Source organism: Epinephelus lanceolatus, chromosome 5 (genome assembly GCF_041903045.1).
Source record: "Epinephelus lanceolatus isolate andai-2023 chromosome 5, ASM4190304v1, whole genome shotgun sequence".
NCBI classification, from domain to species: Eukaryota; Metazoa; Chordata; class Actinopteri; order Perciformes; family Serranidae; genus Epinephelus; species Epinephelus lanceolatus.
Window position 1 is genome coordinate 18,693,537 of NC_135738.1, and position 22,211 is coordinate 18,715,747.

The 22,211-nt window shown below is 40.1% G+C and overlaps 1 protein-coding gene across 2 annotated transcripts; it reads right to left on the reverse strand.

The window, feature by feature from the left end:
- Positions 1–739: 739 nt before the first annotated feature.
- Positions 740–21,483, reverse strand: LOC117262577 (neuroplastin). 2 transcript variants are annotated; one of them, XM_033635586.2, is made up of 8 exons: positions 21,038–21,483; positions 9,443–9,611; positions 9,248–9,342; positions 8,206–8,339; positions 6,522–6,795; positions 4,882–4,891; positions 1,884–1,960; positions 740–1,712 (listed from the first exon to the last, which is right to left on the reverse strand). In XM_033635586.2, exons 1-7 carry the CDS (start codon positions 21,126–21,128, stop codon positions 1,900–1,902), a joined length of 834 nt encoding a protein of 277 aa, XP_033491477.1. In that variant the 5' UTR covers positions 21,129–21,483; the 3' UTR covers positions 740–1,712; positions 1,884–1,899. The 2 variants fall into 2 exon arrangements, with proteins under 2 accessions (XP_033491477.1, XP_033491476.1); XM_033635585.2 differs by having other exon boundaries at positions 4,882–4,903.
- Between the last annotated feature and the right edge of the window lie 728 nt (positions 21,484–22,211).

Consider the following 22,211-nt stretch of genomic DNA (forward strand, 5'->3'; position numbering starts at 1 on the left):
ATCTATCAATAATCCTAACCAGAAAGATAGTTTCTCCCTTGCAATGTCACATTTTTCACCCTTTCAGATCTAGTCTGGATCTTAAATACCAAAAACACTAGAACAAAAAAAATATGGTATAGGAAGAATGAAAAAACATTTGTGTGCTTAAATCTAAAGATTATTTTTTTGGGCTTTTTGCCTTTAATGACAGGACAGTTTGGGGCATGAGGGGGGATGTGAGAGGGGATGACACAGCAAAGGACCACGGGCCGGAAGAGAGCCCACAGTCGCCGCAGTGGGTGCACTGCTCCCGCACATGGGGCCCATGTGCATAAATTTAGTGCTACTCTTGAACTCAGGGGTCTGAGTTAAGAGTATTCTATTATCTGATCAATGCTCACTGCTCAAGAGAAATAACAGAACTGTAAATGACCCCACAGTTTGCCTCAGTGTCAAAAGAGCAGAATAAACCCACATATCAAGTATAAACTGTTCACAAAAATCTTGTTTTTCATACGACTGGGATTGTTGCGCACCAAGTGAGGATTTCTTTTTAATCAAGATTTGTTGGTCCTTGTTCCTCTGATGTTCATCATCATGTTCAACATGTCAGCTGTGCATCACTCAGAACGTCACTAGATGGTGCTGTTCTCAACATGCTCATATTTTCCTGCATCCTCCTGGGACGGCCTGTGTGCATCCTTAACGGTACAACTGAATGTCCACTGTGTCTCACAAAGAAATTCATCACACACACTTTTCTTTTTCGAGATATTTATTCTTAAAAATGAGTCTGGGATCTTAGAATTGCTTCACACGTGTCAGTCCTGACATGGGCTTCTTTTCGCCGCCTCCCACGCCAGCTGTAGAGAATTCATGCAGCTGTGTAGTATGCCATCAACGCTCTACGGTGATCCTACTAGTTTAAAGCTTTGTCACAGAGAAATCAAAAGCTGCAATGATTTTCAATATATTGATATGGATAATAATTGCATAGGATAATAGCCATGCTGTACAATACACACAATTATAAAACAATATGTTAGAATGATTAGTACAGATTTCCTAAAGTAGGTTTATACAGGTTTTCATTACCCTCAACATTTAAGTGCATCATATCATATGAATAGTCTTTATATTAATGGTGATCTGATACATAGTTATAGTGATTTAATACATACAGTACATACAGTAAAGTAAACCTTAACCAAATTTAGAGGGACATTGCAAAGCCCTTAAAATGTAATAGATATTTTCGGATAAAATGGTATGCAGAGGAATGATAAAACTGTACACAACTGTCATACCAGATTATGGTGGTGTTTTCTGTTACATTGCCGAGTTTTGTTTTTCCTCTAGAACACACAGTACAGATTATCTAAATGAAGCCACTCTCAGAGAAAAGAGCAAAATAAATAAATAAATAAATAAAAAGCCATTTCTGTATCAAACAGAAGGTCGACATCTTGCATGCATTATTTTAGAAGTAGTAAAAATGTTAAATTAGTGGATAAGAGGGGAAATAAATCATAAACGTCAACAACTGCATGCAGCAACAGTGGTTATAATGTTAGCAATTCCATATTCGCACCCTCACACAATAAAATCATAAGGCATGCCTCATTAACTCCTCCACAACCATACTCGTAATGGCAGATACATCCTATTAACAACTGGTTTGGACTCCCTTCTCGTTTACCTTCATATGGTCAATACATGTGTAATGAAACCTGCAAATAAAGAGAACGTACGACCCATTAGTGCAGTCTGACAACAGGCTGATTTTGGTTGACAGCAGCGTTCATTGATAAGATCATATGGTGGATCATCTTGTAATTTGTGGCCACAGGCTTGTCGTACGTCTTTATCATCAGGCTTCCTCTTAATAATTTAATACTTACTCAGCAGACAGGCTGCTCAGTTCGTATTCCTCTGGCGGAGATTCTTGTCTTTGTGGTTGTTGGTTGAATTAGTTTTCCTAAAACAGGAAGGAAACAACACAATCAGTTCATACCTCAGCTGAAACACGTGAACACTCAAGAAACTGAGACAGAAAATAATCTGATTGCAATTCTAATGACTGATATACACAAACACAAATGATTTGTTGTCTCTGTTACATATAATTATGAATGTTATAATTTTGTTTGCCAATCAGAATAAATTACCAATTTTAAGTAATCTTTTTGGGCTCTGCCGTCTTACAGTAGCGCCGCTGGGGGCCATGACCACCCTGATATAATCAATTGTTCACAGTAAGTGTTTTTAATCCTTACAATTAATTCACGTCTTCAAATTAAAGCTGTATATTAGGGTGCTTTCAGACCTCGACTTTGCTTTCTTTGGTCTGAATCAGGGACTAATGTTGTTACAAAGTTGCATAATAGCCTAGAGTTGGTTCGTGTTCTCACGGCAGCATTTACAAGCGGACCAGATCAAATGCCTTGTGTGAGAAAGCTGCTCTTGATTGGTCAGAATTTCCATGTGGGAAAAATCCAGGAAGTAAACAAAATGTTGAAGAAGAGTACACTTGCGAGATAAATGTGACACTTTCTAATGTCACAATGGAGGGACAACTACGCAGGTTGATTTTAGCGCTGCTCATCATGGACTATATTGCTGTCATTGTTCATTTTAGTCAAACCATACAGTTTGAAAACGAGGCACGGCTCCAACTAGAAAACAATGTTTTGATGCATTGGATGTGCTGAATGTGCATATTAAGGCAGTACAGGAGGAGGCGCACATTAATAATCCTCCAGGACTGTAACATGCTCATGTTTAACCCAAACAATGTGTCACGTGACTGCAGGTGGTTTGGATCGAGGTCGGAACACGTTCTCACCACAAATGAACCGCACCAGAGTTCGTCTGTAACCGGACCGAGACCACCTCTTCAAGAAGGTCTCGGGTTCGGTTGTTTTGGTGCACACCTGAGTGTGACTGCTTTAGAATTAGAAACCAAAGCATATCAGTATGCAAGTCATTAACTGTCATACTGACATAGAATTTAACTAGCCTATATACAACAGTATAATAGAATTTCTGAAATTCAGTTATGGCTTTTGGTTTTGGTGTTCCACCCCAAGATTTTCTGTGGCCCCATCTGGCTATCCCTATGAAAAATTTCTGGGGGCACCACTGCCAACTTATGATGAAAATTTAGCATAATTTCTAACATTTTATTGATTTCAATTTAGGAAAAACAGTAAATTAAAGGGGCATTCCACTGATTTTACACATGGTTTGTACTACTGAGTTATTGAAAACAAGTCGATGATCCTCTGTGGCTCTGAGGGGAGCTTTTTAAAGTCTGAGGAATGACTGTTTAATCAATAATGAAAACAACACTCAGTTGAATCTCGGTTGTAGACTAAACAGCTCATTAGCTGAACACATATTCTACTTTTCACTGTGGAGGAGTATACCAGACCTGGGTCAGGTTACACATTTAAAAAATCTACAGCAACAAAGCAGGATACAGAATTTAATAAATAGTTTACCACACTATGATGTAGATGTAAACAGCTTTAAGGGCATTTCTAAATTATCATTTGTGTACAGTATTTGTCAGCAGTTATAAGTCCTCAGATAAAGACCTAATTTGTATTATTACAGCTGTGTTTTACTACATAATTTACTTTCAGTTAATACACCTGTTCACTCATGCCTCATAATGGGTTCTTAAAGGTTGTCGATAAATATATTAAAAGAGCGTTATATGATACAAAGTGCGTATCTATGATTCAAAGGGTTGTCAGCACACGGCTCTCAGCATAGAGATGGCTGAGCCGGCAGCTAACTGTGCTAATAGCGGGAACAGTGCTGACAGAGCTACAAGTGTTAACCATGGGGCTTTGCATCTGCAACATCCACGACGATCTACACATTCAACCAACAGAGGTAGCGTGACTTCATTCTCTGCTCAGGACGCCATTACTCCACTATATCTCTACACAGGAAGTACTTGTCTGCTGTTATATTAATGCTTTGAATTTGCGTACAGAACATTTAATTAATACCTATCTCGGCTCACAACTGCATCATAGTGTGTTAAACTATTTTCTAAATGTTTGCATACTGCTAATGAGAGATAAATGGGGGACTTAAATTTAAGTGTGGCCTTTTTTGTTCTTAGAGCATCATGGAAGGGCTTCCATAATCAGGACAATTCAGACAGTAGCTTGTCATTGACGAGGGCTGTGTATTGTCAAGAATCTGTCTATTCAATAAGTATTGCGTTACAAGGGTTACGATTCAGTATACTGCGATACTGAAAGCAAGACAATATATTACCATTTTTTAAAATCTAATTTCAAGAAAATTGTAAAAGTATAAAAAACACACCACCATCCGTATAAAATCTGAGTTCAAAAGTTGTCTTTTTTTTGCAATCAGAACAGTGGGATCTACATGTGTATTCATCACAGTCCATTTAACACGTTAGCGATATGTTGATGCGCTGGAGCGTAAGAGTCAAATGGCTTAAGACAGATTACAACACTGATATCAAGCTGTCAGGGATTTAAAAAACAAAATGAACCACTGCTGTGAATCTTTGCATGTAAACTATTCATTAAAATCGGTAGTGTTTTTGAGACTTGACACAGTATCACAAAAATTAATACTGCAACACTCAAGTGTATTGATATTTTCTTATCCCCCCTGTTGTTGACAGCTTAAAAATACCCTTATTTGACTCATTATATTTCCCTGTGATTTATATGAATGCAGCAAAGCACCATCACATGATGCTCCCGGTTATTTGTGACCCAAATTTGGGGTGTACTGTACACTGAGCTCTACAGACAGCCCGGAGTGGATGCATCATGATAACCTAACAACAAAACACACGTCATCAAGTCAAAGAGATATCGAAGGCAAAATGTTAATACTCACACTGGTCCTGCTGGGTCATCATCTGAGGCAACAAGGGAAAATATGGAGAAATGAAGACCAGAAAATAAAATAATCGCAAGGAGAGTTGCAAATGTTGATGAAGTGATAAGTTGTTGTTTTTAACAGAAAGCGTAAAGCATTGAGAACAGTAGCTGCGACTGACACATGGTGCACTTTAGATTTTCCAGACTTTTTATCTTTCAACTGTGCTGCATGTGCAGACTGTGTTATGGGATGAAAACGCAGCCTCGATGGAGTAACAAAGTAGTAAACAACAGGCTGTCATGCCGCAGGAAAAACCACCTCATGAGGTCACTCACAAAACACACAGAATGCAGTTAAATCCAGCACGACACCACATTCAAACAAATACATACAGGCAAAAATTCAAATTTAAAAAAACAACAACACTGTTGTCATGCAGAGACAGGCAGCGCTCGCACAGAACAGCTGTTCGCTCAAAGAGATTAGTGAGAATAAAATATATCAGCCCTCTACTGAGGGTAATAAAGTCGTTGAAGCAGTGTGAAACAGTGACGGTAGAGATGATTGAGAAACACAAAATATTTTCGGGTCTTTACAGTGACGTGCATGCCATCTCACTGCTGCTATGTGATGCAAAAATATGACCGTTACTAAAATAAAATCTTAAAAACTGAGGATTCTGAACTGCATTGACATTAATGTCGAGGCCAAACACAACTGTGTACTCGTGTGCTGTGAACTGGAAGAAGATGAGGCTGAATGCTTATTAAAATTCATGAAGCATGCAAAGTCTCACACTTACCACGAACATGGTTAAGGTTATGCAATTTGGGGAGAAGGGGAGGATGGGAGATATTACAACAATCAACAATTAAATATTCAACAGCAAACGCTAACTGGAGCAAAATATGAAATTTTAACATTTCATGCAAGAATTTGCTGTTTTTATTCACGCAGTCTGCGTCCATTTTGTAACACTGTGAGGATTTTCAAGGTGACTAATGACAGTATATCCCTGTTCAGTGTCACTGACTGACAGGCGATCACAGCTCTGAGCTGTCAGTCATTCGCTGCACATTGCGTCTAATCAGCATGTGACAACATCAAAATTCTGTTTGAGAGGAAAAGGTCGCCCCAAATACCATTAATGCATAATTTATGATATGGCAAGTCTCTTGAAAATGAAGTACTCAGTAGTATTAGAAAATCCCAGGCTGGCATACGCAGGTTGTGTCTCTAAATGATGTGTCTCGTGGTGACGCTTGCAGCAGCTTGGGGACAGCACAAGGTCCCTGGAAAGCTGTTAATAATTGAAACTGTCCACCTCCGCAACACTGCAGTATCATATTTCTCATGAATAATAAATGGGTAAAATTGTCCTGACAAGGTGCGACCTCCTGCAACAGCGTCTGCCTGTTGGGTCAACCTCGCCAGACTGAATTACTGAGCGCGGGCAGAGCGCAGTGTCAGGTGACTCTGTTGGTGTCTCGGGCCAAGAAATGACTTAGGCGGAAAAAAACAAAGTGCGCCTCCTTTCACAGCTGCCTCGTCGCCCCGCAGCACGCTGACAGGGTTTGAAATGAACAGTTAAACCAGTTTCTCCTCAGATATATTAAAAACAGTGGAATAATAAAACAACCCTGGCGGCGACTCACCGTCTTGTAAATCCTCAGGCTTCTTGCGCTTCTCATAAACGACGATGATGACGACCAGGATGATGATCTCGGCCAAAACCCCCAGAAGAGGCCACAGGGGGGCCAAGTGACTGCGGACCCTCAGCACGATCTTCTCATCACGGGTGCCGAGCATGTTGGTGGCGTTGCAGTGGTACTCGCCTGGATCTAGATTAATGTCCAGGTTGGCAATGTGGAGCTCGGTGTAGTTGTCTCTGCTGTTGATGAAGAAGCGCCCGCTTGAGTTGTCGATTTCCTATTGAGCGAGAAGACAGAAATGTGGCTGTATTCACATGTACAGAGGTGCTTTAATATTCTAAACAAGCTCATGTCTTAAAACATTAAAACATATATGCATTTCATTTGTTTACCTTTTGCATTGTTTTTGTTTATTTTACTTTTTTTTACCTTGTTTTATTAACAAGTAGTCTCCTTCATTCTCTTTACTTTTATTTGCCTGGATTTATATTATTGTAATGCTGATTTGTTTTAATCTTATCTTTCCTATATGAAGCATTTTAACTTTACTTTTTGTAACTTTGTTTTGAAGGGTGTTGTATCAATGAAGTGTATCATTATTTTTAATATGAAATGATGTACAACACATGCGAGATTTTCTATCTGTGTACTATCTAACGCCAGTAGCTCGGCCCATAGGGACTTGGGTTGGGAACTGGAAATTGACCAAATATGGAGTATGGACTGGTAGCTAGACAGGTGCCAATTTGTTGCCCTTGAGCAAGGCACCAGACCCCCATCTGCTTGGGGCACCGTCCAAGGCAGCCCCCTCGCTCTAAAATCTCTAGATTTAATGCATGTATAGGTCCTGTTTGTGCATGTGTGAGTATTTCAGGCCTGTGTGTGTACATGACAACAGAGTGAAAACATTGAATTTCCCCTCAGGGATTAATAAAATATATGTTTTTCCTTCTTCTTCTGACATTACAGCTTTTATTGGGGGAATGTCCAATATCTTAGCATCATGTAAGACTCTTGGTGTGTGTTCTAGTGTACATGGATCTGTGTGTTTTACTGAATGTTATAGATGTAGTTTGAATGTACATGTATACGGATGGTTGTTTGAGGCTGTGAGCTGTTACGTCGCCTGTGCTCTGTCAAATACCCAAGACAAATTTCTCCTAAGGGAGACAATAAAGGCTTATCTTATCTTATCTGATGTAATCATGCTTCTTGTCTTGAGCTGGAATATTCACAGTGACAGTAAAATTACAATTGTGCAGAAAATCCTTGAAAAAAGCAGATAAGAATGCAGTTGGAAAATAAATTGTTAGTTTAAGTCAAAGTGGATTTTAAAATCTTAACTTTAATGTTAAGATCTGCTCGTGCTTAGTGTATGCATACTGACGTCTTCCAACACAGGTTCGTGCAGATATAAGAAATTTTAATCAACAGTAACCTGTTATCTATCTGTAATACGTCGCCAATAAACTCTTTACAAAGATAACAGTGTTTAATAATAATGCCAGTTTTCAGCGAGGTATTAACTGAACTATTACTGAGGTTGTATGCTGAGGTGTTTCGAATGTTTTGCCAACTCCGCATACGCAGGGGAGAATATTCAAAACTGAACATTATAATATACTCAAATGTAGAATATGTACTGAGCTGCTACAGTAGCCAGGGGGAGTATATTGGTATCTCATACCCTGTGAATGCCGTTGTCGTACTTGCGCCAGGTCCAGACAGGGTGAGGATAGCCCACAGACTTGCAGTAGAGAATAGCACGCTGGCCCTCGTTCTTATTCTCACTGCGCTTGTGGCCTGTGATGTCAGGAGCAGCTGAAACAACATAAAACAGATTGATGGTTACAACGCAATCAAGAAATTCAGAGAGGTTTTTTTTTTGTACTAATTTATAATTGTAAGTATAGTCATGTGCGTTGCATGAAAATAATAAATGGGTTACTTATTTGTGCTTTTCATTTTTTCATTTTCAGTACAAACTAACAATGTCCTTTTATTCATAGAGGGGTTTTTTCAAGCAAGATGCACACAGCAAGTTCCAGAGTTAGTATATGCCAAATATAGCTGCATTCAAACAGCTGAAGGGGGTAATAATGCAGCAAATGTGACTGCTACAAGTAGAGAAATATAAAAGAAGAAAACTCAGATACAATGTTGTCCTTCAATTAATCCACTAAACTAAAATAATTCTATTGAATTTTTCTAGCCATGATCAAGGAGCACAACACGGGGAGGATTGACAAACGTCTGTGTGAGCAGAAGTGAAATGTCAACATCAAATATTTAATTCACAACATCTCATCTTATCAGGAACATGTAAAGTGATGAAACATCAAGCTGCCTGCATTATCCTGTATATTCTGTATATTAAAAAACATGAAAAGAAATGCCCCATAAAATAAAAGCAAACAAAATCCAATTTGCCTCCGTAGCAATGCGTGTGACAGCAGAAAAGGCAGACCAGATTTTACCGTTGAGACATAATCCCTTGCCATCAGACAAACAAGACACCATCTGCTGCCACTGAGCCGGGCATTGGTTAGATGGAGGTGTCAAGGGCGCCGGCTGCCCCATGAGCAGCCCGCAGAGCCGTTTGAAATCACAGGTCCTCACATGACAGGGCTGCCAGTGCTCAAGGCCATTTGGGCCATTTTTATTGGTGACAACTCTAATGTGGCCTTGAAACTGACAAAAACGCCTGCGGCTCACAAATCAACACCTACATTTAACTTCGATGGTGGCGTTTGCTGGAGGAACCATATCGAAGGTGTAGACACACATGTACACTCCGGCGGCTTCTCCTCTTGGTTTGTTCAGCCTGTAGAGCAGAAACACACCTCACGTGAACCCACTGCTAAACTCTGTGTTAAACACACACACACACAACAAGTTGTAAAAGCTTTTGCCCTGACTCCTACTTGTACTCAGTGTTCCTGTTTGGGCTGCGTGTCTCAGGTATCTCCTCCCCGTTCTTCATCCAGTAGCTCTCCAGGAGGACGCTGTGGGCGTTGGTCAGGTTGCACTGCAGTAAGTAAACGTCGCCTTCCACAGGAAGTGTGGTGTGTTCAGAGGCGGCGATTGACGGCTCTGTAATAGAGACACAGATCAGTGTGCATGCAGGGACCTGTGGGTGAGTGCTGGAGGATGTAAACAACAACGCACAAAGGGTTCAGACGGACACCAACGCCAACCACACTTCATACACACACTTATACAATACAGCACAGGAATAGAGTCTTGATGTGGGAGGAATTATTTTGGGCATCCAGGGTTCCTTAAGTAGAAGTCATTTTCTGCGTTGTTGGGTGACTGGGAAGTGGGAGCACTTCCAAGACTCAAAACTCCCTCGGCTGAATCATCAGTACAAAAGATGACCAACTGCACTGGGAAATATCTGCTTCTTTAATAAAAGTTAAGCCTGTGTACATATAAATGTAAGAAGGGAAGCCAACTACAGCTCCCAAGGTGCACTTCAATAAGAAGCATCCAATCACTGAGCTTTGTAGATCAATCTGCAGCTTAAATAAAAATTAAACCCCAATTTTGGGAAAACTGTGCAACTATGGAGCTCTGTTGTGGTCTCAACTGCAATAATAAAGCGCCCAGCCTCGAGCAGTCACACCACAATGACCCAAAAACATGACTTCTCAAAAACACAGTTGATTTAATTTAAACTGACGGCCATAAACCTAAATTGTCAGGTGACCCTGTGATCTTATGTAGAGGAAAAGTACTTCTGGAACCTTTTTCTGTACAGGATACACAGGAGTACAGGCGGATCCATTTTTTCACTTATTTTTTTCAAATGCTGATTTCTTTTTATGCTAAAATAAACTTGAGGTTTAATCTTCAAATAATAAAAGAAGTACTCCTAGTGTTAGCCAGTGAAGATGACTCCAGGTCAAGGTCTGTTCAACAACTCTCTGAGCTTTATTTCAGAGATGAGATTAAAAAGCTCTGAAGGATTCCCATAAAAACAGTCTACAATAACATTTATTATTTATAACTGGCTGAAATTCAACCTGTGGAAAATCCTCACTCAGATTCACTTTTAAACAACGAAGATCTTAACTGGGGTGTCGTATTCTGTTTAATCCTGATCTTGTTCTTACACAGACACATAGACTGAATATAAAGATGGACGACATGACATGGCAAACAGTGGAATGATAACTTCCAAATCTGTCATGTGATCCCATGGGAACTTAAAGACTTTTTCCCATAGACTTACATTGTGAAAGAGAAAGCTTTAAATCCGTGGATACATTTTTTTGAGCGTCACAACCCGTGACATGACTCATTTTACTATCAGAATTCAATCCATTCAGTCTGATAACATTTGGAAAGTCTTGAAGAGCCGCGTGATTAAATAATTTTATTCCCATTCAAGTTAGCGGGGCGCTTAACCGGAAGTTAGCTAGCTCAGCCAGCAGGCCAGCTTCTGCTCTATGGGCCCAATGATGCAGAAGCAGCGCCGCTCATTCAGGTCATTTTTTTTATGTGGCAGCTTCATGTGCCACTGAGCAGCCTTCATAGGAATGAACAGGGTCCCACCTCCAACGCTGTATCCAGTTCTTTTTATGCATCCAAGGTGTCAAGCACAGAGTCAGCTGGGACCTCGATACCACAGCTCCACTCCCTGATTACTACTGTGCAGACTTTGGCTCCAAAAGACATCACCAGCACAAGTCATTTTTGTACAGTGGAAAGAAGTGGAGACATGCCATCCATCTTTATATACAGTCTATGGTAGACACCAGTGAACCTCTCAATCTAAGTATTCAAACATATTCTGTGCAAAGATTTTTTTTTTCACTTTACAAATGTCGTCTAAACCTCAACACCATCAGCTGTTTAACGACTTTGCCTCCATGAAATCTAAAATCTAATCTAGAATTGTCAAGATTTTGATAATGAATCTGGAGCTATCTGATCATCAAATAATTAAAAGGTTTACTAATAGACATGACATAGATATTTGAAGGCAGCTTTCAGCACTTTGATACTCTGGGCTAAACAGAAAGTATTGACAATTGACAATCAGGTTTAGTAACCACAAGTTTTGGTTTCCATCACAGTTCTGTACATTTCAGATCCTGGTACAACGTAGTTTGAGGGGAAAGAAAGAGAAGTATAATTTATAGAAAAGATATGCTGATTCTTCGCTGCTGGTGAGCAAACAACAAATGGTGCCATTCATAACATTTAGAATTAGCAAGTTCAAAGCAAATATTGGACAAGTTCAGAAGAACAGTCAGTCTGCAACATTTTAAAAACACAGACATAAAATAATTAAATAATAATAAACAAAGGAAAAAATAAATGCAATCTATTGACAAAGAGTTTGGGGAAATGACAAGATGAGAGCTAAAGAGTAAGAAAAATTAAGTAAAGAGGAAATGGAGGGTGTGCTCTATGGGATGGAGGCTGATCCGACGGATGAGCACAATATAAAATACTACTCAAGTACTAAAGGACTAGTTTCTTCATTTCCCAAGTCTGTAGGGGAGGATGGCACCTACGGGGAAAGATAGAGGTCCCCTGGAGAGGTCTGAGGGAGGCTGAATCACACAGGAAGTGTTACATTTGTTTGCTAACGGAGGGGAAGGGGGTGTTTCCTCTACAGCGACCACTCACTCTGCAGCACCGAAATAGTGGCCTGAGCACGGATCCAGGTGGTGGTTGGATTTTGGTGCAGGTCATTACGTCGCGGGTCATTGCTCGCTCTACACTCATAGGTCCCGGCATCGTCCAGTGTGAGACGAGACACACCCAACACACTCACGGCGTTGGAGCCGTAGGCCGTGCTGATGGACACTCGCCGCTTACGGGCGCCGTCCCACAGCTGCCTGAAGGAGTCGGCTCGGTTGATCTCAGAGTACCACCACTGGATTTCTGGGGTGGGGTTTCCCACCACGTCACAGTACAGCTCAAAGGTGTCGCCCGTGAGCTTAGTCTCAGAAAAAGGTGATTTCACAAAGCCCGCTGTTGGTGGAGGCGGTGGAGGTTTAGGGGGCAGCGTGTCCAGAAATAAAAGGAGAGCAGGCGGAGGATGGAAAGGCAAGAAAATAGATGGGTAAATTAAATGGGAACCAGGAAAGAAAAGACAAACAGAAATAAAGATAAATTAAATAATAAGAGACACAGACAAACAAATAATCATAAAATGAAACAAAGGTTGGTTAAATAAAGGAGAGAGAGAGAGAGAGAGAGAGAGAAAGGAAAATCTGTACAGAGCTGCAGCTAACAACTGTCTTCCTTACAAACTCATCAAGTTGCTAGTTTTCTCGATTATTTGATAGTGAAAAATGTCCATAACATTTCACAGTCCAAATTCATGTAGTTGAATTGCTTTTTTTGGCTGACCTACAGTACCAACTCAAAAATATATATTTTTTTTTCTTACATCCTTTTTCCATCAAAATGTAGCGTGTATATGCAGGTTTCTAAAACGCAAGAAAACCCACTAAGATAAGCAATAGACTAATTTTCCTTTGCCACTAGACAAGAGTCATGTGAAGATACGTATGCCTTTGTGTTTTATTTTTTTCTAATGTGTAACATTCAACATCATGAATGCACTGGAAAACAGGTTAGTAAACAGTACGAAATGCATGGAGGCCAGTGACAATGTGACAACCGATCAGCCGAAACATTAAACATTAACATTAACATTAACATTAATCATCTGGTTAATTATTAATGCAATGTTCTGCTAGGGTACCTTGGGTGTTTGCATTCAAATGGATGCCACTTGACATGTTCCACCCACCCAAACACCATTGCAGACCAAATACACTCCCTCATGGCAACAGTACTCCCTGATGGCAGTGGCCCCCTCTGCAGAACAATACACCATGCCACATTGCAAAAACTGTTCAGGAATGGCCCAAGGCATGTGACAAAGACCTCAAGGCATTGACCTGGCCTCCAAACTTCCTATACCCCAGTCCAATCGAGCATTTGTGGGACGTACCAGTACCCTCGAGGTAACCCCTATCCACAGTGGGGCCTTCATAGATCCAACTTTGCTCTAAAATGTCAAGGCATGGACACAGGACCTCTGGGAGTGTCCTGTGGTGTCTGGCACCAGGGCATTTGTGGTGGATCCTTGGAGTCCTGTGGGTTGTAATGTGGGATACCAGCACATCCCACGCATGCTTAATCAGATTGGGATCTGGGGAATTTGGCCGACATCTTGAGCTCTTAGTCATGTTTCTCGGGCCATTTCTGAGCAGTTTTAGTGGTGTGGCATTGTCCTGCCATGGAGAAGTGCTGCCGCAATGAGGTGGTGTATTTGGTCTGTAACGGTGTTTGGGTGGTTGGAGTACATCAAGTGGCATCCATATGAATGTAAGGACCAAAGGTTTACCATCAGAACATTGCATTGTAACACAGTGACAAATGTTTATCACTTCATTCTCTCTTTCAAACTCAGTGCCAACTAATTTTTGAAATATATTTGAGCACTGCTTAGATGGAGATGGGTGGTATTTTGTGGTAGCGCTTCATTATATCATGCCGAAAAAGGTGCAAAAATTAGAGCATCCACCCAGGTCCCGTATATCCATCACTGCCAGTTGGAGCTGATTGAAACTGGAGCTGATAAATACACGTGACAACCGCAGAGTCATTTGTCCTGTGAGTGAATGCAAATTGTGACCTTCCCATTAAGTACAAAAGCCAGATATTAGCAGTTTTTGTTTATAGTGGGATAGGGGCTAAGACTAAGAAATTGGAGAAACATTAAATTATGGCCATATTTTACATTGAAGAACAATTGCAGATTCATTTTCGTCAATTGTTTCAGCTCTACCTTAAAACAGTGAAACACAAATCAGTGAAGTCGACATGGAACCATCTGTCGGAACAGTCACATCAACACTTTTGGTAAGAGAAAGACACAACCTCATCTCTGCCAAAGTCATTATTGCTGCTATTTCTAGGAAGCTTTCATTCAATTCTGCTGGGACATCTCTGCGAGGCTGCTCTCACTTTATATTGTCCAATTAATGACATCACATAGATTTGTGCCGGGCTCGCACGGCACTCACATCCCAAAGTCTTCCAACTGACCTTGTCTTTTTCAATACATCTTGTCTGTATAATGAAAACATCATCAGCGGTTGTTTATATAATTATCCAATAATGGGACACAGACACCGGGTGAACTGTACGCTGTTAATTTTATGGGATTGAAATGTCTCCCTCTCTGAACTGAGAGCAATAAAGTGAAACAATTGATCACGGCTGCACAGATTGGAGGAGGAGGAGGAGTTGGGGGGGATGGGGGGGCTGTAGTCATCATAGGCATGGTGTATAGGCACTGTGGAGAGCACATGAGATTGAGAGAGCAGATTTATAGAAACTGTAGCTCTGGGTCTCTGGGGAGCGTGTGGGCGCGTGGTGATAGACCCCCTCCGTTTCCATAGAAGCGCGCTACGGCAACACAGTGGGAAGAGGAAGAGACGGGCAGTCAGACCAAGCAGATCATCACAAGATGGACAGACATGTTTGTTTCTTGTCAAGCTGACATCATCACCCTGCAGCGCAGCCCACAACTGGTTCATCAGGAACAGCACAGATTCCTACAGACACTCAGCTGCCAGTTTATTAGGTACACCTGGCTGAAACTATCACAGCAGTCCTGCAATAAATCCTGCCTTCATGACGGTTATAATGTTGAACTGTATTTTATTTATTTTATTTACTGATGGGTGTCTCCTGTTGTTTAGCCTAACCTGATTGACATAGATGGGGTGGACAAAATAATAGAAACACCTACTACAGTTGAACACCACCAGAAACTGCAGCCTCCAAAATGATCATACAGTTAAATAAACAACTACTTGAAACAGCTTTAACCTAAACCAAACTAGGGATGAAATAGTCGACAATAAACCGCAGTAAATTCCCATCAGTTAGTATCACCATTTCAATTTTTAATTATTAATAAAACTATGTGTTAAAAGGATGTCTACAGATATCAGACACTTCGATTTTATGCCTTTTTAGACCTTTTAAAAGGTAATTTTTGACCATGATTACAACAAATTATCTCTTTCTTATTCAAGTCTTGCAGGTAAGTAAAAGTAGTATATATGTGGTCCTGTGCAGAGGTAGATTTTATGTAGGAATATGGTTATTAGAGTGAGTTAAATTAATCTAGTGGTAGGTTTAAGGATTTGTAACATCAGAAATGTGAACTATCACGCAGACAAGCTTGACTTATTTCGACAATAAGGAATTAAAAGATGGATAAATTAAATTAGATTAAATGTTTGTGGCAATTAGTACACCAGAAATTCAAATTTAAGACTATTTACTTACTTTTAAGGCCTAATATTTATAAAAAATAATGATAATTTAAGCGATTCAAAGATGGTTTAAGGACGTTCAGTCACCATGGTTCAAATACTGAGCTTTGAAAAACTCATAGTGTCAAGCAACAACCAAAGTTAGCAACAGTCTCCCTGCAGCATGAAACGTGGGTTTGTTTTGTTTTGTCCTTTGTTCACAGGGTGGGCATGCAGCAGGCAAACCCAGTGATGCTACTGGTCACTTGTCCTCATCTGCAGTGACACTAACACTCGAGCAAACATTTCAAAGACAGACTATCTTTAATATTAATGTACTTTCTGTATGGTTTTCATGTGTTTATATGAGGTATTGCCTATTTTATTATTCTAATGTTGATGATGATTTGGTCACTATAATGGTGATATGTAATCTTAGTATACAGGATTTACTGCAGGACTGTTGTATTAGACTACATCGGTTTTTGCTAGTTGTACTTAATAAACTGGCAACTGTAAATAACATGACAGGGACTTAAAACAAATACCAACACCTCTGCTCTTAACACAGAACTGCTGAGAGATGGGTGCTGCCACCTCGGATAGTCCTGATGTGTAAAAAGTGCTGAGCCAGTGGCACTGTGCTGTACATGTCTGAATGACGTCACTCATGTCAAGCTGATGTTTGTTTAGTTTTGACACGCTGTTATGTCTCATGTGGGTGATCTAAGAACTATAAAAGGCTGCAGTGTGTTGTTTTTATAGATCGTACTGATTAACCTAAAGTTATCAACATATTCTTGACCTCTGAGTGAATTGGGCTGCAGCCAACTGATCATTTTCATTATTAATTCATCTATTAATTACTCTTCTGATGATCTCTTAAATGACAGAATGGGAGAAATGCTCATTATAATTTCTTAAAGCAAGGTGACACTTTTAAATAGCTTCCATTTTACATATTTCATTTTAGGTCTGCAGCTAATGATTATTTTATTGATTGATCGGTCGATTCTTTTTGATTAATGCTCCGACTCTGACCGCCTTTAAAAGCAGGCTCATGTTCTGCTGCTTTCTAAGGCTGAGCATCACTTTAATTATGATATTTTATTTGCATTTTTTTACGTCAGTATTGCCAAATTCCTACAAGCAAGTTTAAATTTCTGTAAAGCACTTGTTTGTCTTATTCATTTTGTGTTGCCTTATCCATGTTTAAAGCTGGATTTTGTTTGTTATTTGATGAATATGTGGAAAAGTGTGTGTTTTGGCTGGTGAATCAGTTGTGCTATATAAATACTAGGAATATAAATAGCATGTTTCATCACAATATAATATTATATCAATTCTTTGGATAACAATACGATATTTGCAGGTATCACAAAGTCTGCCATGATATGATTTTGATTCGATTAAAGGGGCCAGCGATCGATATGAGACAATATCAGTAAATATCCTCCACATCTTTGTTTAGCTGCTTGCCTTTCTTTGCCTGGTGCTAGACTGCTAGCACTGTTTGAATGTTAAGGTGCGCTTGGACAGAAAAGGTGACACAGAAGTGCCATGGGGATTTCAAAATAAAAGCATTTCTTGCAGATGAAAATACATTGATGGCTTCAATTTGCATCAATGATATTGGATTGTTAATCACTGAACATCGATTCAGATCAATATCGTTACACCCCTAATAAATACATGTGTCTTTAGCTTTTTGTCGATAATCTATGAATGGTTTTCCTCTAAATAATGTCTGAAAATAATAAATAATGCCCATCACAATTTCCCAGAAGCCAAGGTGACATCTTCAGATGTTTTATTTTGTCAAACCAACAATAAAAGTATTCAGTTTATGATGATATAAAACAGACAAAAGCAGTAAATCTTCACACTGGGGAAGGTGAAACCAGAAAATAGTTTGGGCTTGAGCTTGATAACTAACTGATGATTAATCAATTATCAAAATAGTTTCCAATCTGATCTACTAATTAATTATTCAACTGTTTCAGCTCCAAATATAACGTCATGGTGTATTATTGTTTTCATACAAGACTTTCAGAGTCACATACTGTATTTAGAAAGACAGAAAGCTCTGTCTAAAGAAAAACACTGTACTTCTGTCCAATCAGACACTTTGATGTTTCAGTGAGGACCAATCAAAATCTGCCTTTCAGCCACATCCTTTCAGCCCCTACTGAAAACTAAGAAGATGGTTAATATGATACTGTAACCATAAAATAAAATCATAAGTTAATACCCTCATCACTGCACTTTTTATTTCTTACTGGAGACTTGATGCTAATTTCTGTCTCATTATTCAAAGCGTAAACCTGACAGCAAACCTGACAACAGATGGCCTGGAATAGTCATGAGTCTTTCCTTGCAGATATTTTCTCGTTATCTTCTGATGAATTTGTTTATACCGGTGTAATATAAAGTAATTCTGGCCACTGTCCCAGTTTATGTACCTAAACTGTTGCAACACATCCTGAGTGGATAATTGGATGTTAGATGAATATTCTATCAGAAGAGACGACTGCAGAGATCAGGGCAGAACAGCTGCAGGAAGCATATATGATATTTATCTGCTGGGTTTAAAGTGAATGTACTGAAATTTAGTCGAGTGACTTACATTACAGAAAATAGAGGAGATTGTTTAAATGTGATTTTACTTATTTTTTCCCCATTATTCTGTAACTGTTTGATTTTATCCTTAAGTTCAGGGGAGATCCATTGTAAAAGCCGGTGGCTTCGGATGCATTTCTGTATTTTATTTTATTTTATTTTATTTTATTTTATTTTATTTTATTTATTTATTTATTTTATTGTATTTTTTTATTTCATTTTATTTTATTTTATTTTTCATTTTATTATGTTTTATTGTATTTTATTTTATTTTAATTTTATTACAATCTGGATTTCATGCAGTTTTATGTGAGTGGAAATGAAAATTATAATAACAAAACTTAAAAAAATTAAATTAAATTAAAAAAATCAAAATTAAATTAAATTAAATATTACAATCAATATTGTCCAATTTTAATGTGCTTTAAACAGCAAACCTCATAGTTTGAAAATTTCTACTCTTAGTCTAATTGCCCTCAGATTTTGCTATTTTGCACTCAGGGTATCATGCATGAGAGGCATGAGAAAGAGTTGAGCTATAAATAAAACCACCACCACTTCCTGGTTACATGCGCTTAACGTTAAATATAACAGAAATGAAAACTGCAACTGACAGAAAAGTAATCTGCACCAATTTTGACAACCAATTTACCATTAAGTCATTTTTAAATGCCACACATTCCCTAGTTTATGTTTATTTGAACCATTTTCTGACATTGTGCTGACCAAACAATTAATCAGCCAATTGGGAGAATAATCATTTGAATAATTCAAACAATCAATATATGTAGCCCTACTGTAAATTAAACAGACGGGACCTCATCATTTCAGGCTTGAGATTTATGTTTTGTATTAAATGTTAGCTGTTGGCAATATACTCTATTTTTACACATTCCTCTGACAGTACTCAAACCTTCAATCTTTAAAATGAAAATGGAGGTAACCTCGACCCCGGGGTGAATAATTTGTCTGCCAGGTCATCTGTCAGGATAACTGCACTGATGAACATCTTCACACCTCTGCTACCAACCCGAGACTCAGCTCATTACTGGAGCGACAAAATCCTCTGTTTGCATTGATCAGTTCATTAACTGTGACCTTCATTTTCAGCCGTTTTTGTGGCCGCTGTCTGAGAAATTACAGTAAAATGTGGTTCGAATGAAACCATTAAACAGCCTCGTTGGTAAAAGCCACTCCGCTTCAGATCAAACACACATCCTTAGGGAACCTTGGCGGGAATATCTTCACATGTGAACAGCCATTAGCAGATACAAATGGCTTCTGTGATGAGGCTGGTTGCTGTGCGCGTTAATATCTCGCATCAGCATCAGCTGATGGTATAATATGTACTAATAATACACGGTGTAATACTGTGACGTTCTCTGAAGCATCCAGCCTATTTGGACTCTTTGAAAGAAACACAAAGAAGATAAAAAGCATCACTCTTTGTAGCAGTGTGTCAGATAAAAAGCCATTACATTTAAGCAGAGCTTTATTTGCTGATTGAAGACGAGATGTAATGAGTGGGCGTGCAGTATAGGAGGAGATGTGTAATGGATTCCTACACATGGTCAACTCCAGGGAAGGCCGGGACTGAATAATTTCTCTCTCACTCTCACACAACGCCTGCAAAAGGGATACAAACACAGAGCAGAGAGGGGTTTACACTGCCCCTAAACTGTTTGGTGGGGGGGTTGAGATTTATGAGCAGAGGGGTCAATTGGACAAGCAGAACCATGCTGACAAAATCAATGCCACTCTGCAGTGCAGTGCATCTCAGGGAAGAGTTAACAGATTCACTGTTGCAAGAGGACATTAAAGCCATGGTTCCCAGTGCAGCATCTCTGCTCTAAAAATAGAAGCATGCAGCAAAATGGACTGGTGCTATTTACGGCACTTCTGAGGTCCTACATCTAATTACATACATGTTGTGCTCTGTTACAGGGAGATGGAGTGATGCAGGGAATGATCTCACCCTGCAGGAGAGGAGCTGGTGGCACAGAGCTGGAGACTGGATTCCTGAGCCATATCCTGACATACCTGAGCAGAGCGTGACAGCATGTTGAGCCTGTGTGTGTATGTGTGTGTATGTGTGTGTGCTCATTTCTAAGGAAAGCATGACAGATTTTGAACTTAAGTGTGACACCATTTCCCTATCCTCCTCCTCCTCCTCTATTCCCCAACCTGGTGAGCTGAACTTGTCCTTGCACGGATCCTGCATGCAGCTCCACACTTCAAAGGACATTTTAGGGACACAGGCCTCCGTGTGGCCCACTTCAGCCCCACGAACACAGATTGTATCCCATTAATGATTTATTGACCCCTCATCATAAATGCACAGAAAGCCAATCATGAACAAAGCTCCATCCGACTGGTATGAGTGTCTTTAGTGTCACGGTGAGGGATTATCTAATGAGACTTGGCTGCTGCTGCTGCTGCTGCTGAGATATTCGTGATGGACAGCGGTCTTAAGAACAGATACGTCCTGTAATGATTCATTAAAATGCCCCACTGCAGAAATGCAAGCGACATCCCTCCCTTCAAAACCCGCATTTTCGTCATGATGTGAGATTACCGCCAGGAGAGCTGCTTTCCTACCGTACTGGGACGAGACGGACTGCAGCATCAGGACTCCAAATATCGCCACCGAGAAGGACATGACTGCAGCTCTTCGTTTGCCAGGTATCATCTTCGGAGCGCGGAGATGGAAAATGCCGGTAGCCGAGCAGTAAGGTGACCCGAGCGGGATATGATGATGCGGGGAGGATTCGCCGACACACTCCAATCGTATCACGCAGAGAGGGAAGTGTCTCTAGGTAGACTAGCGGAGGCTTTCAGCACCACTGCTGCTGCTGCTGCTGCTGCTGCTAGCTACCTGTGCAGCTCTCTGCTGTGCTCTCAGCCCGGTGCAGCAGGGGAACCACCTTTTTTTCCCCTTTTTTTTTAAACCACCCCTTTAATCTTAAATCCCGCGTGATCTTGGGGGAGCGCAGAGACAAGCCGTGAGACACGAGACTGTCCTGTCAGAGAGTGGAGCAGAAATCAATTACAGAGCAATACACAAAATGGATGTTATTGTTTTTTTCAGCCAGGTGTTACCATGTTCATTTAACAATGAATAGAATAGAAACAACAACACAGTGGTCTTAAAACAGACATAAAATAAGTTAAAATAAGTGCATAAATTGAAATTAAAAATCTAATTGAAATTAAAGTATAATTAAAGTTGCCCATTCCACAGTCCAGTCCAGCTGTGGCTGAGGTGGTGTGTGTGAGTGTGTGTGACTGGATTCAGGAGGTGTTAAACAGTCTTTCACAGAGCGGTGGCTCAGCTTTTTATGTGCATATGTGAACACTCCAAGAGAACTCAGACCCCTCTGAAGCGAATGGTGGTCCAAGTTTGGTTCGCTTCAGGAGGTGGTCTGAGATTGGTTCGCTTCAAGTCCATGGTGCAGTTCACTTAGGATGTTTTCACACTTGGTCCTTTTCAGCCCTCTAAGTGTACTTAGAGCGGTGACTCAGCATTTTTTGCGCATACGTGAACACTCCAAGAGAACTCAGACCCCTCTGAAGCGAACAGCGGTCCAAGTTCGGTTCGCTTCAGGAGGTGGTCTGAGTTCAGTTCACTTCAGGAGGTGGCCTGAGTTCAGTTTGCTTCAGGAGGTGGTCTGAGTTCAGTTTGCTTCAGGAGGTGGTCTGAGTTTGGTTCGCTTTGAGTCCACAGTGCGGTTCTACTTAGGGTGTTTTCACACTTGGTCGTTTTTAACCCTCC